This window comes from Ranitomeya variabilis, chromosome 6 (genome assembly GCF_051348905.1).
Source record: "Ranitomeya variabilis isolate aRanVar5 chromosome 6, aRanVar5.hap1, whole genome shotgun sequence".
NCBI classification, from domain to species: Eukaryota; Metazoa; Chordata; class Amphibia; order Anura; family Dendrobatidae; genus Ranitomeya; species Ranitomeya variabilis.
Window position 1 is genome coordinate 108,806,040 of NC_135237.1, and position 18,811 is coordinate 108,824,850.

General features: G+C 39.9%; 1 protein-coding gene across 2 annotated transcripts in view; it reads right to left on the reverse strand.

Moving 5' to 3' along the window:
- ZNF385D (zinc finger protein 385D) overlaps positions 1-18,442 on the reverse strand; it is a 501,516-nt gene extending 483,074 nt beyond the window's left edge. The window contains exon 1 of one of the 2 annotated variants that reach the window (XM_077268896.1): positions 18,178-18,421. In XM_077268896.1, the coding sequence (XP_077125011.1) occupies positions 18,178-18,199 (22 nt within the window). In that variant the 5' untranslated portion in view covers positions 18,200-18,421. Of the gene's footprint in view, positions 1-18,177 lie in introns of both variants that reach the window. The other variant, XM_077268897.1, reaches the window with a different exon arrangement.
- Between the last annotated feature and the right edge of the window lie 369 nt (positions 18,443-18,811).

The following is an 18,811-nucleotide window of genomic DNA, read 5'->3' on the forward strand; positions in this document are numbered from 1 at the left end:
ATCCCTATGAGGAGGTAGGGCACTGGATTTGGGCTCATCAAATACATCCTGGTAATCCGACAAAAATTCAGGGACTTCAGAAGGAGTAGAAGAGGCAATTGACACCAAAGGAACATCACCATGTACCCCTTGACAAACCCAGCTAGACTCAGACATTGATTTCCAATCCAATACTGGATTATGAACCTGCAGCCATGGCAACCCCAACACGACAACATCATGCAAATTATGTAACACCAGAAAGCGAATATCCTCCTGATGTGCAGGAGTCATGCACATGGTCACTTGAGTCCAGTACTGAGGCTTATTCTTGGCCAATGGCGTAGCATCAATTCCCCTTAGTGGAATAGGAAACTGCAAAGGCTCCAAGAAAAAACCACAGCGCCTGGCAAATTCCAAATCCATCAAATTCAGGGCAGCGCCTGAATCCACAAAAGCCATAACTGAGTAGGATGACAGAGAGCAAATCAAAGTAACAGACAAAATAAATTTAGGCTGTACAGTACCAATGGTGACAGACCTAGCGAACCTTTTAGTGCGCTTAGGACAAACAGAGATAGCATGAGTGGAGTCACCACAGTAAAAACACAACCCATTCTGACGTCTGTGATTTTGCCATTCAATTCTGGTCAGAATCCTATCGCATTGCATAGACTCAGGCTTCTGCTCAGAGAACACCGCCAGATGGTGCACAGGTTTGCGCTCCCGCAAACGCCGATCAATCTGAATGGCCAAGGACATTGAATCATTCAGACCCGCAGGCGTGGGGAACCCCACCATAACATCCTTAAGGGCTTCAGAAAGACCCTTTCTGAAAATCGCTGCCAGGGCACACTCATTCCATTGAGTGAGCACAGACCACTTCCTAAACCTCTGGCAGTAAACCTCCGCTTCATCCTGACCCTGAGACAGAGCCAGCAAAGTCTTTTCTGCCTGGTCTACTGAATTAGGCTCCTCATAAAGCAATCCAAGTGGCAGAAAAAACGCATCTACATTTAGGAATGCAGGATCTCCTGGCGCAAGGGAGAATGCCCAGTCTTGAGGGTCGCCACGTAACAAAGAAATAATAATTTTAACTTGCTGAGTAGGGTCACCAGAGGAGCGGGGTTTCAGAGCAAGAAACAATTTGAAATTGTTTTTGAAATTCAGAAACTTAGATCTATCTCCATAAAACAAATCAGGAATTGGTATTCTAGGTTCTAACATAGGATTCTGAACTACAAAATCCTGAATGCTTTGTACCCTTGCAGTGAGATGATCCAAACTAGAGGACAGACTTTGAATGTTCATATCTGCAGCTGAGTCCTGAACCTCCCAGAGATTAAGGGGAGGAGAGAAGCAAAACACACTGCAGAGAAAAAAAATGAACTCAGGACTTCTCTTATCCCTCTTTTGTGAGGCATTAACACTTTCGGGCCAGCTGTACTGTTATGGAGCTGGTGGTTAGGAATACTTGGAATGACCTGATAGGTAAACCAGAAATATAGGACAAGCTCTGGGGACGTGGGAACTTTACTGACCGCAAACCTGATCCTATCACACACACTATAGGCAGCCATGGAGCGTACCTAACTCTCCCTAGACGCCTCTTCACAGCCTGAGAGCTAGCTACCCCTAGAGAGAAACAAAAGCCTCACTTGCCTCAGAGAAATTTCCCCAAAGTAAAGTCAGCCCCCCACAAATAATGACCGTGAGTTAAGAGGAAAATACAAACATAGGAATGAAAACAGGTTTTAGCAAAAGAGGCCCACTAGTACTAAATAGTATGAAGATAGCAAGGGAACTGTGCGGTCAGTATAAAATACTACAAAATATCCACGCAGAGAGAACAAAAGACCCTCACACCGACTCACGATGTGAGGGAGCAACTCTGCTCCCCAGAGCTTCCAGCTAGCAAGAAAATAGCATATAAGCAAGCTGGACTGAACTTATCATATACTGAGAAACATTTTCCAAAAGCAATGAGCAAAAATGAACTAGCATGAACTTAGCTTCTCCAGGAGGAGACAGGTCACACGTGAAGTCCCAAAGAGAACTGAACCAATACTGAATACAATGACAGCTGGCAACAAGTAAAGATCTAGGTGGAGTTAAATAGGCAACCAGCACTGCAGAAAATGAGGCAGCTGGAGCCGAGCTAAAGACCAGCAGTATCACTCAAAGCCACCAGAGGGAGCCCACGAACAGAACTCAACAAAGTACCATTCACGACCACAGGAGGGAGCCCGAGAACGGAATTCACAACACCTCCCATAACACCTCTCCAACAGATGTACACCTGCTTTTCAGATAGTTAACTAAAAGACTTTGTTTAACCTAGTGGTGAGGTAGATTTCTTCTATCACTTCAGTGCAATACACATAATTTGGAGATTTGGGGATTTGCACATTTTTTGTTCAGCCCTGGCTGACTGAGTGTAAATAACTGGGAAATCTCAGACTGTTCCAGATAATCTTGAACTTCATTTCAATTCTTATTCCAGTAAAGGGAGTTTTGGTATTTCCATCTCCGCCTTAGTTTGTGACCCACTGGATCTTATCTCCAGTCATTATAGACCACACAGACCACAGTACTGTACAGTAGGGGTTGTGCACTGTATTGTAGGCTGAAAAGAACACAATTGAGTGCATGATGCTGTATGGACAGATGACTCATAGATTTCTTTCTCACAATGTGTTTGCCATATGTTGTATTCTTCAAGTCTCTTATAGTTATCGATGTTATAGAAGTCAAAGTGTTTGACAATATGCCAAGAAATCTTTGTTTAGCATAGTGGATAGGTAGGTCGATATGTAGTTGTTTTGCAGAGTATACAGTATGTAAAAGTTGAAGTCACTTTTTTTGCGAAATGTAAGCAAACTTATGACATCTTCCATTCTATACATCTTGTTTTCTTTTATTTTTCTGTGTTGTAATATACACAAAACATAATACTAAAAAAGTCCAAGTTTAAGAGGTTTCATGTCATGAGAAGAAATGGTAGAGGAAATCTATCATTAAGGCAATGGGTCGATACTGTACAGAATGCAAGGACTAACGAATCAGATAGATTATTTTGTTGCTGTGATCCTGTGACTTTGGAAGGTTGTTACCTGGACTCACGGGTTGGGTGCACAGCTTAGCAGAATGGCTGATTGCCCTACTGGTGCACTGTCACTGTGGCAATGGTCACATCTTTAAGATCAAGGACTCATTGAGAGGTTTGCCATGAAGAGAGAAGAACAGTCATATAAAACTAATGTGCTCAAAGTATCCTATCCTTGTTGCCATTGCATCCTTTATTCTGTCATGATATTCTATTTACTGTACATTTCAATAGCTGTTATTTATTTTTTTGTTGTTATTGGTGTACAGATGAGTCCACACTTACCTCTATCCATTGTGCAGATTGAATATACAGTATTATCGCTAAATAGTATACCTCATTCAGATGTCCATGTTGCACATGAATCTCCTATCTGTGTTTTTAACAGATAGAACACAGCCCCATTACAATTTATGATGCTATTCACATCTGCATGTTTTTCCTCAGACCATCTGTCCTTGCAAACATCATGGAGACATGTCTATTTTTTTCAAAAGCACAGATGAAAAGTGTTTAACATTAAAATTTTAATGTCTTAAAGGATAGGATAAGGAGCGGCAAAACAAAACTTCTTATGACCACAGAGACCAAAACCAAGTTTTGCAGGAGATAGAGTCTTCATCGATCAGTTGAGCATTCATGGAAAACACAAGCTTGCTGACCGATGGTGTTCAGAACTCTATGTGGTGGTAGATTAGCTGCCTGATATCCCAATCTATAGAGTGAAGCCTAAGGCTTCATTTACACTTGCCGTGATTTTGCGGCCCATTTTTGCATCCCCAATAGATTTCTATGGGGCCGCAAAAATGGACAGCAATAATTCCATGATGCGCCATGAGCCGTATGGCCGTGAAAAAAGATAGAGCTAGCTCGATCTTTTTCACGGCTTATGGACACGGCCCCCATTGTAAATCAATGGGGCTGCAAAAACAATGGAAAGTTGTTTCTGTGGTGCGCCATCACTTCCAGTGTTGCGGAACACCATTTTTTCCCCCAATACTTTTGCTATAGTATTGGGAATCTGGAAAATGGCGATCCGCGGTCCGTTATTGTGGCAGACCTTGAAAATTAAGGCAATACGGCCCACAAAAAAGACCTGCAATAATGGGCTGCAAAAACACGGTATGTGTAAAAGAAGCCTAAGAAAGGAGGTAGAAGTATTTAGACATATCGTCAGCATTTCCAGCCTGTAGGGCAGAACATCCGATTGCAGCAGCCACAAAGCACTACAGCTCATCCAGCTGCCCAATCTCCTCAATGGAAGACACAAAAAAGGGCCCCTGTGCAAATACAGTATATGAGCTCTTTGTAGTACAATCGCTCATCATAATGCACAATTCCACCTGTTTTGGAGGTGGAAATGGCACCCCTTACCTCTTGGGCCCCTGTGTGGTTGTGTAGATTGTACCAATGATATGTCCACCCCTGGATCTCCTCATAGGAGTCTTCGGTATCAACAATTGACCAGTCCTGTGGTCATTCCTGAAGGTACTGAGAGTGATTCCAGTGATGAATGTGGGCTATATTACAGGCGGATATGTGATTGGTACTGTGTAATCCAAGAATATACAGATCAGTCACTGGAAGAAGATTCTCAAGAAAACTGTGGCCCATTATCGAGCCCCTGCCATCACTGGTCGGGGGAGGGTTTAGAGGATGCAGAATTACCTGGTGAAGAAATGAATGTCATGGAGCCTGAACCTGAAAGTCAAGAGCTTGGGGTCACTGAAGAGGTCCCTTAGTACATACTCATCTAAAACAGGACACTAGGTTACAATGATGCTAACATTTGACCAGATGGGGAAAACCACTGAAGTTCCCAGAATAGTACACCCTAATTTCAATTAAATAGTGCCACATTTCCACTCTGATCCTATGTAAGTAGCTTTAGTACACTTCCCAGCAGTGGAACCACAAGTTCCATCCGTGCACCCTTATGGATAGTTTTAGTATACTTCCCAACAGTGGGACCACAAGTCCCAGCAGTAGCAACTCCCTCCTTGATGTAGCAGTTCTATAAACACTCAGGGTTCCAACCTGGAGCTTCAAGGTCCAGTGACTTGGGAATAGAAGGCAGGATTGTTATATGTCGGAAGCCAGGTCGTGGTTTGCAACTCCAGGCAATCTGTCTGGTTTCTTTTTGAGCTTGTAGAAAACTTGGCACTCAGGTAAATGTAAACAGATAATTTTATTTTGTGCAGGCAATCCAAAAATAAAGAAACATTTCAGTCCTACAATGACCTTTATCAGCATATGCTGCATATCCTGAGCATTCGTTTCTGCCTGTAACCCTGTGCACACTGCAATCTGTCTGACTGATGAAGGTCATTGTAGGACTAAAACGTTTATTTTTGGATTGCATCTGCACAAAATATAATTATCTGCGTACAACATTTACCTGAGTGTCAAGTTTTCAACAAGATTTACATGGGATAGGATCCTACTTGGGCACCATCCACGGGAGTGCCGTAATTACCATTTTTGGTTTCTTAATAAGGTGCAGCTCCACAACTTACTGTCCTCTCACACGGGGCTGCAGAACTGTCATCATTCACTCTCATCCTGCATCATCATTGCCTCTCTCCAATAATGGTTAACAGCCCCCTGTTCTCCAATGCAGTTAGCTCCTCCCTTCTTCTCCAGCTTTCCCAGCCAATCAATCCTGTCCTCTGTTGCTGCTTCTCCTCTTCCAGGTTGCCCAAGGCAATTTACCTAAGGAGAAATTAATGTCTCTTACTGAGAAACACAGTCTAATCCTAGCTGCTTCAGTTTTTGTACACCATGCTCTCTTTATAGGGGTTACACATAAATACTAATGACACACGGATCCAAAACACTGGTAACACCAGTGTAATATTTTTGCATATATGAAAAACATTGATGTCTGCATAAGGCCATAGCAAAACCCTTAACCTTCCACAATAAATATCAAAACCACTTAGTAGCCAGATATAGGCCCTTTTAGCATGAGTATTCTCAATAGAGTAAAGCTAGTCTTCCATTACATCCTGATAACGGCACAACATATGGGGAAATTCTCCACCCCGAGAGCTGATAGACCAGGTGGAAATTTTAACTGACACCTGAACACAATATAAGGTGATTTAAACATATTTTATTTCCTTTTTCAGGTCTTTACTGAATTTTAGACCTAATACCCATGATTTCACATAAAGTTTTAGCAAGTTTTTCTGGATTACCCAGACCTTTGAGCCTCCATGATCGAGGCTGCAGTTTTTGTCATGTTTGTTTCTTGTTTTATGGCTCATATACACTAAGTTTTGGGTTTCTCTGTCTCTCTTTCAGAATCTGTCATGTAAAGCGCCATTGAACAGCTTCTTAGAGTATTAATTAATAAATTAATAACTCTTGCAGAGAAAACAGCAGGTCTCTAGTTGACTTTGCCCTCTAACATGGCAGCAGCTTTGACTTAGGTAAAAATAAGTTTAGCTTCCTTGCCGCCATAGCTCTGTGAATTTGATCCATAGGAACAGTTTTTCCATGAGAATTACTAATGATAGATGGACTACAACATTAAAGTGAAAGACGATGGTTAACAATTTGGTGCATCCTACTCGTGCACACACTCCATTGATGAACTTGAATTTATAGCCCCAAATTCATCAAGACTTGTGATTTTCTCACCGGTCTTGATAAGGGGGCATATAAGAGTCAGATGCTGCTGATTAATTGAAGCACAAGCTTCTGTGCTGTGCGCTTCATCACAAATATTACTCCAATTGCTGACTGGAGTGAGATTTCTGGTGCAGAGAATGGCACATATTGTTATGAATTGTATGACTTGTGGTGTCATACTGTTGCATGTCCCTTGTCCTACCCCATCTCCACCCACTTTGGTGGAGCTGTGAGAAACTATCTTCAAAACACCAACATTTGCAACTACATGTGTGTATGATGTTATAGCCAAGATTGTAATTGCAATCTGGCCAACGAGCATGAGACTGCTCAAAGTCAGACACCACCTCTAGCAGGGCAAGGACTTTCAATGTCATTGTTACAGCCAAGCTTTCTTCAGGCAATTCATGTGAGGACCCAGATACTGCTCAGTATCATACACCACTTTTGAGGTCAACAGTGACTTTTAATATGTATTTTACAGTCATGTTTGTTCAATAATCCAGTGTAAGGACTAGATAATGCTCCAATGTCTAATAAACTCAGTCAAAAGACTTGGAAACAATTCAGAAGGTGAATTAATATACCACCGGCCATAGGGGACAAGAGCCATCAACTTGGGTGATATTTTCTCAGCTCTTATGTCTGCATAATCTAGTCAAAGGACTTGGAGGAAACATAGAGGATGAATGGAGACACCTTTAAAGGCTTGTCTGCGATGTGGTTGGTGGAATAGAGACACAACCTTTGGACCAAGAGCTTTACAATGGATAATGCTTACTATAATTCCCTTAACAGGTAAAAGGAATTTGACAGGCTGGTACACCAAGCATAATGTGGCTATATTCCAATTTTCATATATACAGATCAAAGTATCATCAGAAGAGGATTGTAATTTAAAACACTTAATATTGTGCATTCATGTGTCCCCTAATTATGGTATCAGACACGGCAACAGATTTCACCCAGTGAAGTGAGATTGGCTTCCTACATCATTAAAACTTTGTATTTTCCAGGGGCAGGGTATGCAGGACTCCCATTGGGAGCAATGATGTGACTAGTATAGCTATTTACTTTGTTGAATAAGATCAATTAGATGTTGATTTACAGTTAGAACACTCACGATGTATACTCACACTCTCCTCAGTGTTATGTATATGCAATGGTAATATAGCGTGTGCACTGTTGATCTTTCTTGGGCCATTTGTTCTAATAATGGGTCAACTATCCTTACAGTAATAATTATAAATGTAAGCTAATTATTCTGCATTGACTCCAATGAAAAGTAGCTTTCCTCAAGCTCTTATATTCTCATCAGGTAGTATCCTTCAAAAGTCATATGCAACAGATTTTGAGCCGCCACTGAGATCCGGGCTTGCTTACCTTTTGCCCATAATTATTCAATACCTACTGTGTGCTATACATTCAAAGTACATCTCATTATTGCTCCTATCAACTCATCAGACTATCCAGAGATAAATTACCCTGCAATCCTCTAGTATAGCTTCCATAAAACCCTGCATGCTGAATGTTAGGCTTAGCAATTTCTGGAACCATCTGAACATGTTCAGTTGCAATCTTTTCCAGGTTCAACAATACCACAAAAGGCTTAATGGAAAATGATAGTTCTTTGGGGAATGAATCCATAAATAAAATAGTGGTTTCACAACTCCAAGTTAAGCTGAAGATTTTATCTTACATCAATAATATTCTGGGTTCATACTATGAACATGCATTATAATCCAACCTCAATGTAACAGAAGGTAACTTGACTAACTTTCTGGCTTCTTATCCTATTGTTAGGACACAAGATGGAAATATATAACAACAACTGGTTCTAAACCTTCTACACAACTTATTAAAGTATCAAAAAGGTTGATGTCACAAATAGAGGTGGTAAGCCTGATCATACATGTGATCAGTCAAGGTCAGGAATAACATATCTCAGATAGCAGATCTGCCTTAATAGAGGCTTAAAAACTCTAGAGTGTTTACCAAACCAAGATGTCTTCAAAGACCACCCAGAAATGGAAATTATGTCCTTCCAATATTTTACACCTTGAACAGGAAGAACAGTGGTCTGGCAGTAGATATAATGTCAATCTCATGGTGTCTTACCTCCAGCCATAATTCCATGTGGACTAAACAGAATATACTATATATATATATTATTTTTTCATACTCATGCACTTGAATCCGTAAAATCTGTTGGCCTGGCAGGCCAGCCTCCTGTAAAAGTTCATATTACTCTATTGATATCCAAGGTCTGTCTCGTTGATTGATAGATTTCTTAATTAAGCATGTCTTCTGCTAATAAGGGTTTTTCAAGAAACTCAGAAACAAAGGTGGCTTCTGGATGATGAGTGGCTAAAAATTTTGAATCTCTTACAGTTCATTTCTATCACACTGGTGATAGAAATGTTAAACTTCCCATGCCTGTATGCCTCATATTTGCAGTCTTGTTGTTGAGAAATCGTATTTTATTTCTGTATGCTAATGATTTCTTCCAGGCTCCAGGGTGTGCGGTACCTTGAAGAAATCTCTGCCTCCTGTCTTCATTATCATACCACCCCCCTCCCATCAGCATCAAATGTATTGTATAATCACACTATTGCAGGGGTGGACGCAGGATTCAGGGGCCACCATTACATGTCACAGGTTATTGTGATGCTGATGGGAGGGAGGTGGTATGATAATGAAGACAGGAGGCTGAGATTTCTTCCAGGCAGCGCACACCCCAGAGCCTTGAAAAAGCCATTAGCATACAGAAATAAATAACAATTTCTCCACAACCAGACCACTGCAAATATGAGGCATAAAGGTAGGATTAGTTTAAAATTTCTATCACCTGTATGACCATATCAATAGGTTATATATGTCCCAGGGGGTGACAGATTCCCTTTAAATTAAAAGAGGTGTTACCGGTGTGAGACATATTACTAGCAAAGAACAATACAGAACTGAACTTTATCCTTAAAACAAAATTTGCTGCAACTGTCACAGCTCTGCTGTATTGCAACCCTGGCTGTGAGATTGAAGCTGAATCAGTGAGATGACACCTGCAGATTATGTCATTTATAACTATATACAGTTGTATAATATGCAAATGTTTGCCCAGCCCAAAGCCTTTAGCAGATTATTTACTTATAAGAAAATCATAGACTTCTCTGGAATAAGACAACAGATCGCAAATATCAAGGTATCATTTTATTAAACTGACAGATTCCTTTTAAGAAGGTAGCTGAAGGAAAATATTGTAACTCAATGCATTACCTATTGAAGGTAGACAACATCTTGATAAATAACCCAAAATGACTTTGTCTACTGAATTAAGTTGTATTACATGTAGTAAAAGTGCAAGTTTATCTGCAAAATAGACTGATTTCCATTTTGGAAAATGGCAGAAGAAAAATTTGAACGATTTGCTCACCTCTGCTAAGCACTAAGTGTGCTGCAAATGTGTATATTGTACATGATGAAGTTCAGCTTCCAAGCTTCTCGTGGGTCATGACTGCAGGCAGAGGGTGTGTATATTTTTCTACAGTTACACAGCCATATAGAGATTAATGTATGCATAGAGCTGGAATGTTATGTTGGTAACTAAATAAACATTTTGAATAATGGTGTACCACTCAGCTCACTAGCATAGCACATGCTGTATGATGAGTTTGGCACAGCTACTGTATCGTGTGAAGTATAGATGTACCCTGCAGTCCATTTAAATCTGATTAGTGGGTGTACAAATATTAGGAAATGAACACAGGTGTCCGGCACCGCTGTGATAAACCAGGACAACAACTTAGCACCGCCTCAGGGTTCCCCGGTGCCAAAATTGAAAAAGAGCCAAGGCAATGTCCAAATCCACAAATACGAGGAGAAAGTGGCACTCACCGTCCCATAAAATGTACTTTTAGTTGGATTTACCTGAAGCAAAAAGCAGGACAGTACAAAGTGGAGTTACATGCACTGGACGATGGCCGTTTCACACTAACAAGCACTTTTACGGGTCCTACTAGGACCCATAGAAGCGCCTGTTAGCGTGAAACAGCCGTCATCCAGTGCAACTCCACTTTGTACTCTCCTGCTTTTTGCTTCATGTGAATCCAACTAAAAGAACATTTTATGGGACGGTGAGTGCCACTTTCTCCTCGTATTTGTGGATTTGTACAAATATTAGGACACCCACTGATCTGCTGTTGGAAAGGATCATGGTGCTGGAGAAATGCTGAAGGACCTTCTGCTCTACATTCCTGTAAACTACCTACATACTAATACTGCAGTAGTCTTCTATTGACGTGAATGGGGCAACCCTGCTATGCCCAGCATAGTGGCTATTATATAGATACTAGATGGTAGCCCGATTCTAACACATCGGGTATTCTAGAATATGTATGTAGTTTATTTATGAAGATTTTAGAATAATACATTGAATACACAGGATTCGGTAGGCCGCAACCAATTAGTGAAGCGTGGTTCAAATCCCGTGCCAATTCGCGGCCGGACTGCACCTGTTGCTGATTGTTCGCAGCTGGACACATAGTATATAGCACAGCCACGTAGTATATAACAGCCCACATAGTAAATAGCACAGCCACATAGTATATTGCACAGCCACGTAGTATATTGCACAGCCACATAGTATGTAGCACAGCCACGTAGTATATAGCACAGCCCACAGAGTATATAGCACAGCCACATAGTATATAACACAGCCCATGGGGTATATAGCACAGCCATGTAGTATATAGGAAAGCCTACGGAGTGTATAACAGCCCACATAGCATATAACAGAGCCACGTAGTATATAGCAGCCCACGCACGCAGTATATAACAAAGGCCATGTAGTGTATAACACAGGCCACGTAGTGTATAACACAGCCCATGTAGTGTATAACACAGCCCACGTAGTGTATAACACAGCCCACGTAGTATATAGCACAGCCATGTAGTATATTGCACAGCCCACATAGTATATTGCACAGCCCATGTAGTATATTGCACAGCCCACATAGTATATTGCACAGGCCACGTAGTATATTGCACAGCCCATGCAGTATATTGCACAGCCCACGCAGTACATTGCACAGCCCACGTAGTACATTGCACAGCCCACGTAGTACATTGCACAGCCCACGTAGTACATTGCACAGCCCACATAGTATATAGCACAGCCCACGCAGTATATTACACAGCCCATGTAGTATATTGCACAGCCCACGTAGTATTTTGCACAGCCCACATAGTATATAGCACAGCCCACGCAGTATATTGCACAGCCCACGTAGTATATTGCACAGCCCACATAGTATATTGCCCAACCCACGTAGTATATTGCACAGCCACGTAGTATATTGCACAGCCCACAAAGTATATTGCACAGCCCACGTAGTATATTGCCAAGCCCATGTAGTATATTGCACAGCCACGTAGTATATTGCACAGCCTTTGTAGTATATTGCACAGCCCACGAAGTATATAGCAATGTGGGCATCATATCCCTGTTAAAAAAAGAATTAAAATAAAAAATAGCTTTATATACTCACCTTCCATTGGCCCCTGGATCCAGGCGAAGCGGTTACCGACGCTCCTCGCACGCTCCGGTCTCAAGAGTGCATTGTGGTCTCGCAAGACCGCTACGTCATCATCTCGCGAGATTGCAATGCATGGAGCGGTCACCGGAGCATCGCGAGGAGTGGGGAAGGCCTGTTCTGGATCCGAGGGGCCGACGGACGGTGAGTATATAACGATTTTTTTTATTTTTTTTATTTTTTTTAACATTAGATCTTTTTACTATTGATGCTGCTCAGGCAGCATTAATAGTAAACAGTTGGTCACATAGGGTTAACAGCAGCGTTAACGGAGTGCGTTACATCGCAGCATAACGCAGTCCATTAGCGCTGCCATTAACCCTGTGTGAGCGCTTTCTGGAGGGGATTATGGAGCGGGCACTGACTGTGGGGAGGAAGGAGCGGCCATATTGCCGCCAGACTGTGCCTGTCGCTGATTGGTCATGGCTGTTTTGCCGCGACCAATCAGCGACTTGGGATTTCCGTGACAGACAGACAGACAGAAAGACAGACAGACAGAAAGACAGAAGTGACCCTTAGACAATTTTATAGTAGATATGTGCTGCAGTCCTCGCCACACACCTTGGCTCCTTCATCAAGAGTGATGGTGGATATATTTTTCAACCATTGCCAATAATAATCTAAATCTGGAAACCTCCTAAAAACTCAGACCCCACCTGATCAGTGATCATATCTGTCTGTGAATTTCTAAATTCACCTTACACCTTACCCATAAACTGTAAAACTAAAACTTAGAACAATGGTAGTTGTGGGACAAGCGCTCCTATAACTGGAACTTAACACTGAATGACCTTTTTCTTCGTACTTTGAAACCAAGTAAAGCAGAAGAATGTAGATATGTCTTCGGCTTGTTTATGTTATAATGTCTACACATGAGACCATGATAAGCTTGTAAAAAGATAAAATAAAAATTCCAAATACTTCATTACAGCTGCTGCAGTCTATTCTGCTTGCCAAGTGTTCTAAACAGTGAAGAGTAATTTTATTTTGGCCAGAGACAAAGAAAGAAAAGAAATAAAAAACTTTTATAAAATTCATTTGCAATTGTCTTAAAAGTTGCAGTAAAGGCATCATTCACTTTAGGGGGAAAAACCAATAAACTCACCGTGACATTTACCATAGCTTTTTACAGGTGGGCAACATTCCCATATAAAAACATTAGTCATTTTGATTAAAACAGACTCCAAATATTAACCCAATGTTTTAAGGAACTATTATTAGACACATACTGGAGACATTCTGCACTTCCATGTATTATATCTTTATGACTGGTCCAGTTACATAAGCCAATAGTTGACCAAACAGAATGTTTCAGCAGCACAGGTGTAAAAACACAGAGCTTAAAAGAATGTTCTTAACAGCAACATTTATGACATATTTATGAGGTATCCTGATTGATGAGGGTCCGACTTCAGGGAATTCTACTAATCTGAACCAGTCATAGAAATGAAGGTCCTCTGGGCCCCAATCCAGCAGGTGAAAGATGGCCAAGCATGTCCATGGTTCCCCTAATTCAAATCTATGGACATTTTGGAAACAGCTTGATCAAGAAGGGAAGGCTAGGATGAAGGAGTGCTATTTTTTAGCATTAAGTTAGGGCTACTCTGCAACGTTGGTCATGACAGAGGTCACGCACCCAAACAATCCTACGTGCTACTGCTACATCACAGGTGAATGGCGTCACATTGCGACCCCTAAGGTATCAAGACCACAACAAGTAAGTCACAAATTCAGACCCAGATGTAATTTTTTGGGAGTTATTTGTCACAGTTGAAGTACCCTATAAGTCAAAGTGCGAATCTGTTATCCTGTAGCATCGGGATGCAGTCATTATTGATCGCATGATCAAACCAAAGTCACTCTGTAGCCTGAGCCTTAGAGTTTCAACTAAGGGTTTCAGTCATGGGGGGTGGCTCCGGCTCAATTTCGGTCAACACGCCCCTGGCATTAACTGACAGCCAGTCCTAATGCTGAGCCACTGTCAGTCAGTGCCGGGAGAGCAGTTACAGCTGCCGCTCTACACACAGAGAGGTGAGTGAAACATCGGTGCTACCCCTGTTACTGAAGCAGGAAAGCAGCTGGGAATATAAAGTCCATTTCCATCTGGCGGCTGGAATAAGTGCGGGTACTGGACAGGTTCAGAATGCTATTAATATGCAGATTAATCCCATATCTGTAGGTTAATAAAGTTTTTTCTCTCCGCACATCTCAACTTCATTTAAGTGAATGAACATGTTGTGCAATACCAGACGCAGCATAGGGACAATAGTATAGGGACAACAGTGTTGCTGATAAAAAAAAAATATTTTCTAATCCAGTATTACCACGTTTTGGCTTTATACTGGAGAAAAAGTATGATACGGACAATTTTAAATAAAGCCAAGTAATATATATAATTTAAATACAATAAATACAGCACATATATTAAGAACTGCTCCCTGAAAAAGTCTTTTGTTTATGAATATTTGAACTTATGTTCACTTAAACCTTAAAAAAGTTAAAAAAAAAAAAAATAGAATACATCCATTAAAAATTTCAAATCCATTCCATGAAAGAAATGTTATTTATTTCTGCAAATCGGGGAAAATACCAGACAAGCGAGCTCTACAAACCTCTAGATCTTCCATTTATCAAAGGTTCCCTATGGCCTCTAGTAATACATATTTCATTAATGCTATAAGGAAACACTCCCATCTGTGATAAGAGCAGAAATTCTCTGAATGTTATGGATAAGGAAACTAAAAATGTCTCATAATGTTAGGAATATCTCCCAAGTGAAAGAAAAATAACTCATAAATACACAGATCTAGCTACATGTTTGAATCCGAAGTCCATCAGCATCTCACATCTTTAATAAAGTGTCCTAACTTAAGCCTTGGCTTTTAGATATGTAACACTTATAGTCCATAAATCAATGACTATAAATGTGAATCTTTATAGCGGTTCCATTACTTTGAGGAGAACAATCTACAATGGGAAAAGTGGCATTACACTTTATGTCTGCTGTAAGGCTTGTGACAGCCAAACATAAGCTGGTTTTACTGTTCTATTAGGAATGTTTATACCGACTTGTTTTTTAGTTCTCTTTTATGGGAACTGTATCAGTGACAGTGATTCAAGGTACCATATAAAAAGTTACAGTTTTGGACAAGTAATTGGTAAATAACCTGTGTTGTGCCCATGCCGTATGATCTTTTCACACTATTTTAGCACTTGTGATCAGGGCTACGCTGGTCTCAAATTATAGAGTGGGTCATCCCTGACAATCAAAAGGGTTAAATTAATTAAATAAAACTCAAATAATAGTTGTGATGTACCTTACAACTATAGTAACTATCATAGATATCATTGTAAAAAGCAATGTTGACTAGTCCTGTGGAACTGATATTAAGAGAATTGATACATGATGTGCAATTCAGCATTTTCTATACGTGACTTTGTCATAGACTCTGGTACTATGAGTAAATCACTAAATGTACCGTCCTTTCTGCATTATACGTGTCTTGTAGAACCTGTATTATAATTTTTGACAGCATTCTAAAATAATTGCTCCAGAATGCTAGTGAAGGCTGTGAATCTGACAATTAGAAGATATATTCCTCATGATGGATCTTTATGGGCTCAAACAGCAGGGTGTGAATGTTCCAATCCACCCTTCATTTGCCCTTCAGTGACTCATTCTACAGGACTACTAACCACTTTCCATATATATATATATATATATATATATACCTTTTGCATATTTTCCTGTAGAAAATATCACAAATCCTCTCCCCCTTTATTATCGTTCCCTGGTTCTTAAGTAATGCATGGCTGTAGGCCAAGTCATTATAAAAATGAGTTAACTGTCATTAGCATATACTTGTAAAGGACGTGGCATTTCTGTAACATTATGCACAATATAGGAACATCATGTTTTCTTAGAGGAGATGCGACTGACTGTTCCTCTCAGTGTGTAGACTGTTAGCCTATTGCTACAGCTGTTGAAATAGATAATTTACAAGCTCAGAGTGCCTGGTGTATAATAGTGTTGTTAAGTATGACACTGCGTGGCACAATTGGCTCATGGAAACCTTTCAAAGTGAATACTTCCAACTTACGGTAATCTCTGAAGATTGCACTGAAGCAATGACTTTTAACCATGACATTCATTTATCAAATGCTACAGTTGATTAAGAAAATTATACATATATGTAAATCTGAAGAATGTTACATATTGTATAGACATATTATATATACTGTATATATATATATATATATATATATATATATATATACATATTTAGGTTGAAAAATGACCTAGGTCCATCAAGTTCAGCCTTTCTCCATCAATTACCGGTATACATTTTTTGTCACTATATAGTGAAGAAAACGTCCAGCCCTTTTTTAAAAACAGTCATAGTGCCTGTCTCTTATGGTAGTGCAATCCACAGTATGACTGCTCTAACTGTAAAGAACCCCTATATAGAATAGATAGAATATATATATATATATATATATATATATATATATATATAAATATATATATATATATATATATATATATATATATATATTATATATACACACACGCACACAAACATAAGATTTATGTACCATGATTCAAATTTATCAAGGTATTGAATACATTGTATTCCCATATAACAGCCCTGTGTGCTTTTATTAAGGAAAAAGCTAGCAGGAGAGAACTTATCACCTCTAATGTTATATACATATCACCTTAGTAAACCAGGTACTTTCACATTATGATTCTGACATATAGGCATGACACTGAATCAGTACTATGTGCCTTCCTTCCTTCCTTCACGGTTTCATGTAACTAAGTGGCAGAGACACTTCTACAAATATTTTGGAGATTTGACATAAACAATGGAATTGATACATGTCATACAGACATTCTGTTTATAGTACCTAGACATGATATCAAGGCTTCTCACGCTGTTAGAAAATAACTTTTGCATCGACTTTATTTATGTTCATTTTATGAAATTGTAATGTACCAGTAACTAATTCAAGCAGCTATGTTCTTTTTTTTTTTTTTACTGTGGTTCCTATTTTTTTTCTACACAAATACATCACTGTTCGCCATATGTTGCTTGTTGAGTGAAAACACGACCATGCTTCATATAATGAAGTTCTGTTTTTCATACAAAACACATATTTTCAGCATCAAAGTCAAATAAAGAGGGAATGTTTGGGAAACAAGTTAAAAAAAAAAGATTAGTTTTCTAGGGTTACGGACACTTAAAACATGGTGATAGACAATCAGAAGCTAATTTGGATCCCCCCTATGTGAGTGAGCAGGGTACTACAGTATGGCTGTATTACTACATGCCATCTTCTAGTGCAGAGTCTTGAGTAATATGGTGCTAGAATACAGCTCATAACTGGCAGCAGAAAATTACAGCATGTTGTCTGCAAGCAGGTACAGAACCATTCTCTTAAGCTATTTCAGAACTAGCATGAAACCAAACTCCTTCCAAGCACGTTATATAAAAAGCAGTGAGCCCTCTAAGGACTTATTAGAACAAGCAAGGTATTTTACGACTGTGCTTGTAACCAGTTTCTTAAAGGAACTCAATTCCTTCGCAACACTGTATCGTGAGCGCAGGGAACATAAGGCAATTATCAAATGACACGTTAAACTGGGACAACTTTTTCCAAGTTAGGGTTAAACATAATGGAGACTAAGTTCATTGAGACAGTCATTAAGACTGCTGAATGGAATCACTGCAGATTAATGCCTGCTTAGGAGCTAAAGGAGAAGATGAGCATTAGAATTGTGCAAGGCAGAGAATATATTATGCATATGTCAAAACAGCTGCTTTGCATAGGCAAGTTGAAACACAATAAGGGAAAGGCACTTACCAAAATACATAATGTTTCTCATTCCAATCACAACCCCGCTGCTGTGTATTCTGCATTAACTCCAGCACAACAAGCCTGTCATGTGAAGCAGGGAGCTCTCATTCTTCAATGGGTGAAAATGATCCCAGCACTGCAACAGTGATGATGATGATGAGTGCTTCTTGTGTTTAGGATGAGTGTTGTGCTGCACAGCCTTATTCCTGTTCCAATCCCCTCTCATCTAGCACTTACTCTGCCTGCACACTGCACTGCCCATTCTTACAGTAATCTGACTCCTCCTTGTGATGTCCTTGCCTTGCATGTGACATCAGTCCTAGGAGTACTACACAAGGATTTTCCTCACTTTGCTTTCACATGCTCATTGCCAAGAGTTGGGATAAAATTCTGCATAGATAAAACAAGTTGGTTAGGAAAATATATATATGTATATTTATATGTCTCATCAACCTTGTTCTTGTTTGCCGGCTTTATTATTTTTTTTTCCCGCTATTCTAGACAATGCAAGGGTTGATCAGCTGGGAATGTAGACAAGGGAAAGTTGATAAGATAAATAATGCAATTAGCTGATAGCAGCATTGCACAATAGAAGCAATTGTAATAACTGTTATGTAGAATGATCCATGAGTTAGTGACT